At 51.4% G+C, this 4,723-nt stretch overlaps 1 protein-coding gene across 1 annotated transcript in view; it reads left to right on the top strand.

Moving 5' to 3' along the window:
* Window positions 1-1,702: 1,702 nt before the first annotated feature.
* gfra2b (GDNF family receptor alpha 2b) overlaps window positions 1,703-4,723 on the top strand; it is a gene marked incomplete at both ends in the record, with an annotated part of 180,497 nt that continues 177,476 nt past the window's right edge. Inside the window, 2 exons of the mRNA XM_083641113.1 lie at window positions 1,703-1,739; window positions 2,096-2,401. Of these exons, the coding sequence (XP_083497239.1) occupies window positions 1,703-1,739; window positions 2,096-2,401 (343 nt within the window). The remainder of the gene's footprint in view (window positions 1,740-2,095; window positions 2,402-4,723) is intronic.

The raw sequence follows: 4,723 nt of genomic DNA, 5'->3' as shown, positions 1-4,723 counted from the left end.
CTACCGAACCACCGGGAAATCGGGGAAGTTGGAGTATATGGTCGTTTGAGAAGGCGCAAGAACTACAAGAATTTAAGTGTCCGTTCCTGTTGATGGAACGCCTTCCCCGGGTCACGCGTGGATATCCCGCCCTGCGCTGCAGCGGATAAAATGTGCTCCTTCACGTGAACGGTTGACGCGAGCGCTCGTCCCTCGGTGTTGAGTGGCACTGGGGACTGACTCCCGGGGGGAGTCGGGGAAGACGCGTCTCCCGCGGGCTATTTGCTGCCTGCCACCATGTCGGTGGTGATGTTACTCTCCTGGCGCACCGGCTTCCAGCGTTGAGAGAGGGAGAGACAGACGTGAAGCGGCCGGCGCGGGAACTCAAGACATCCGTTTCCTCTTTTTCCGTGACTTGTGGGATTACTGCTCCACGCGCCATGAACTGGATTCATATTATTAGTTTAGTGTTGCTGCTGGGTGAGTATAACCTCAGCACGCACTATCTCTCTCTCTCTCTCTCTCTCTCTCTCTCTCTCTCTCTCTCTCTCTCTCTCTCTCTCTCTCTCTCTCTCTCTCTCTCTCTCTCTCTCACACACACACACACACACACACACACACACACACACACACACACACACACACACACACACACACACACACACACACACACACACACACACACACACACACACACACACACACACACAGGGATTGCTTGCCTTCTCATAAAACCCCGATGTCCCCACGGAGACATTAAAGTGTCTTCACCATACTGTATTAACGCCCCGCTGTGTCCCTCTCACCCGTCTTTAAAATGGCTCCTTCATCCGGACAGACAGGTGTCCTTATAAAAAGGTCCCTGGGTCAAGACAAGAAGTGGAGTGTCAGCTGTAACATAAAGCAGTCTGGGAGCCTGTGCAGCGGCGCTGTCCGTGGTCCTGAAGTCAGCAGCCCCGGCCTGTGCAGCGGCGCTGTCCGTCCATGCTGCTGAAATCAGCTGTCTGCTCCAGATGGGAGCACCTGTTTTATCCCTCGGTGCATCCCGGGAGCGCTCTCTCACCCTGTGCCCAGGCCGTGCTGTCAGAGCTCATAGCCCGCTCCACACAGATTGAGTGTCATCTTGCTTCTCTGACAGTTCGTTTAGATAGCTCCTGGATGCTAATGCCACTGCTGTAATGCAATGCAATTGAATGCTGTAAATGTCATGACCCTGGCAAACAGTGGCTCCAGTTGATTTGCAATTATAGATGGGGACAAACACCATGGTACGCTGCGTTAAATGATGTCTCCATTGAGGAGTTTATTTAACCTGGTTCTACCAGATGTTTTGTTTCACATAACCATCTAGGAACTCGCTAGGGAACCCATTTAATAAAAAGGGGCTGCACTTAAAAAAACAAAACTGGCAGGTGATTGGAGGATCCATCACAGGCTCACTTTGCACTGTTGCCACACCTAAAGCCCGCCCCTAGCTGCCTCATGGGACGCTGATTTGGTGTGAACCACTGATGGTTCAAGATGGTGAACTCATGATGTAGCACAAAGCCACTTGGCCACCTTCCAAGGTTATAGTTTCTTTTTTCTTTTTTTTAAGATTGTTGTTTGGGCATTTTCGCCTTTATTTAGACAGGACAGTATAGGCAGACAGGAAAGGTGGGGAAAGAGAGAGGATGACATGCGGCAAAGGACCTCGGGTCGGATTCAAACCCGCGTCGGCCGCATGGAGGACCGAGACTCCGTCGTACGCGTGCTACCAGGTGAGCCACCAGGACGCACGCAAGGTTATCGTTTCTTAGCAGCGAGCTAACAGGGCTGGAAGTGGCTGCTGGGCGTTTTTACAGACACCAATTGAAAGGGAGAATTGTTGACCAGGACCTCCCAAGGTTTAACAGCTTAACAGCAGAGAGAAGGTGCAGGGTCTCCCACACAAACACCTACTAACTCAATAACTCTTTTACTTAGTGACATTAACATCCATGTGCACATAAGGACACTTACTACCCCCTCCAAACACGCACAACGGATTATAAAAAAAACACATGAATACAGATTAGACAAATATCGTAGCATCATTTCCAACCCCGTCTTGCCTCTCCTCTTCCTCGTCCCCTAGACGTGTGCATCTGTGTGTCGGAGGCGGAGCTGGGCCCGCCCGGGTGGCGGGAGCCTCTGGACTGCGTCCGTGCCTCGGAGCTGTGCAACCAGAACAGCCAGTGCAGCTCGCGCTACCGCATCATGCGCCAGTGCCTGTCCGGCGGGGACAAGGAGCGCAGCACCATGCTGGCTTCCAAGGAGTGCCAGGGGGCGCTGGAGGTGCTGCAGGACTCACCGCTCTACGACTGCCGCTGCAAGAGGGGCATGAAGAAGGAGCTGCAGTGTCTGCAGAACTACTGGAGTATTCACATGGGCCTGACAGAGGGTAAGCCCCGCCTTCACAGCTCAGCAACACTTGCTTCACCTCCATTTGCACTGGCTGCTTATGAGGTTGTGTGACTGGCTGGTTATGATATTGTGTGACTGGGCTGGTTGTGAGGTTGTGTGACTGGCTGGTTATCAGGTTGTGTGACTGGCTAGTTATCAGGTTGTGTGACTGGCTAGTTATCAGGTTGTGTGACTGGCTGGTTATGAGGTTGTATGACTGGCTGGTTATGAGGTTGTGTGACTGGCTGGTTATGAGGTTGTATGACTGGCTGGTTATCAGCTTGTGTGACTGGCTGGTTATGAGCTTGTGTGACTGGCTGGTTATGAGGTTGTGTGATTTGCACTGGCTGGTTATGAGGTTGTGTGATTTGCACTGGCTGGTTATGAGCTTGTGTGACTGGCTGGTTATGAGCTGGTCTGACTGGCTGGTTATGAGGTTGTGTGACTGGCTGGTTATGAGGTTGTGTGACTGGCTGGTTATGAGGTTGTATGACTGGCTGGTTATGAGGTTGTATGACTGGCTGGTTATGAGGTTGTGTGACTGGCTGGTTATGAGGTTGTGCGACTGGCTGGTTATGAGGTTGTGTGACTGGCTGGTTATGAGGTTGTATGACTGGCTGGTTATCAGCTTGTGTGACTGGCTGGTTATGAGCTTGTGTGACTGGCTGGTTATGAGGTTGTGTGATTTGCACTGGCTGGTTATGAGGTTGTGTGATTTGCACTGGCTGGTTATGAGCTTGTGTGACTGGCTGGTTATGAGCTGGTCTGACTGGCTGGTTATGAGGTTGTGTGACTGGCTGGTTATGAGGTTGTGTGACTGGCTGGTTATGAGGTTGTGTGACTGGCTGGTTATGAGGTTGTGTGACTGGCTGGTTATGAGGTTGTGTGACTGGCTGGTTATGAGGTTGTGTGACTGGCTGGTTATGAGGTTGTGTGACTGGCTGGTTATGAGGTTGTGTGACTGGCTGGTTATGAGCTTGTGTGACTGGCTGGTTATGAGGTTGTGTGACTGGCTGGTTATGAGGTTGTGTGACTGGCTGGTTATGAGGTTGTGTGACTGGCTGGTTATGAGGTTGTGTGACTGGCTGGTTATGAGGTTGTGTGACTGGCTGGTTATGAGCTTGTGTGACTGGCTGGTTATGAGCTTGTGTGACTGGCTGGTTATGAGCTTGTGTGACTGGCTGGTTATGAGCTTGTGTGACTGGCTGGTTATGAGCTGGTCTGACTGGCTGGTTATGAGCTTGTGTGACTGGCTGGTTATGAGGTTGTGTGACGTTGCTGATAGATGAAAAGGAGCAATTGTTTTCTTTCTTGTGGAAGCTTGACATAATGCCGGGGTTAAAAGAAGCTGGACCATGCAGGGGCAGACGTAGTTATTTGAGGGCCCGAGGCAAAGGCAAGCATGGATCCCAACTCGCCCCCTCATATCCTCTCTAATACATTTGGGTAGTTACCAGCTGTGACAGTTGGATGGTATTATTTTCACCTTATGAGTCTGTGGGCTCTATCGTCGCAAAGGCGGTAATTCTGCGTTAGCGTTAGCGCTGGAATAGCGTAGCGCAAAGCCCTAATTGTGGGGGTGTCGGCCCGCTGCGCTTCGCGTCATCTCGTGCAAACCTCCATATAGGTGTATTTATGCCCAAAACAGTATTCACAAGTGTGAGATCATGACATGTCCACTCCCCTTATAAGCCACAGCGTCACGTCTGTGACAGCAGCTTCTTTCTTGCTGAGTGCCGTGGGCAAGCAGGGACAGAGTGAGAGAGAGAGAGAAAGAGAGAGATGGGGACAGCGGGAGAGAGAGAGAGAGAGAGAGAGAGAGGGGGGGGCTACGGCGTGTGTAATTACGCAGCGTACTGAGAGCCGCGCTGAGTGATGCCGCAGACTAGTCATGGTGGTCATAGACATTCTATAACCTGACAGACTAGTCATGGTGGTCATTTTGATTCAATAGTAAATGGACTAATAGACCTTATTCGATTGACGTCACTCACGTACGGGCACGCCCACCGCCGCCATGTTCTCGACATAGCGCTGCAGGTCTTAAGTGACAACCTATGTGAGAGCAGCGTTTATAGGAAGCTAGCCGCTGTTAGCGTTACCTGTATCGTTCCTGTTGTGTTCGGATGGTGACCTGCGTTAGGCATGGCTGTAGTAATGACAGCAATAAAGTCCCGGTGGTTTGTTTCTATCTCTACCGTCCACAGACGTGAAGGGAGCGAGACTGAGGATACGTCAGCAGCACAGGAGATGTGTGGATAGTTAGGAGAGACAGGTGAAACTTTCTGACAGCTCCTCACAGCAAAGTCTGTTCACCTCG

The sequence above is a fragment of the Poromitra crassiceps genome, assembly GCF_964638095.1.
Source record: "Poromitra crassiceps genome assembly, chromosome: 8".
Classification (NCBI taxonomy): domain Eukaryota; kingdom Metazoa; phylum Chordata; class Actinopteri; order Beryciformes; family Melamphaidae; genus Poromitra; species Poromitra crassiceps.
The sequence above is the reverse complement of the archived record's forward strand: the minus strand, read 5'-3'. Positions and strand labels throughout refer to the sequence as shown.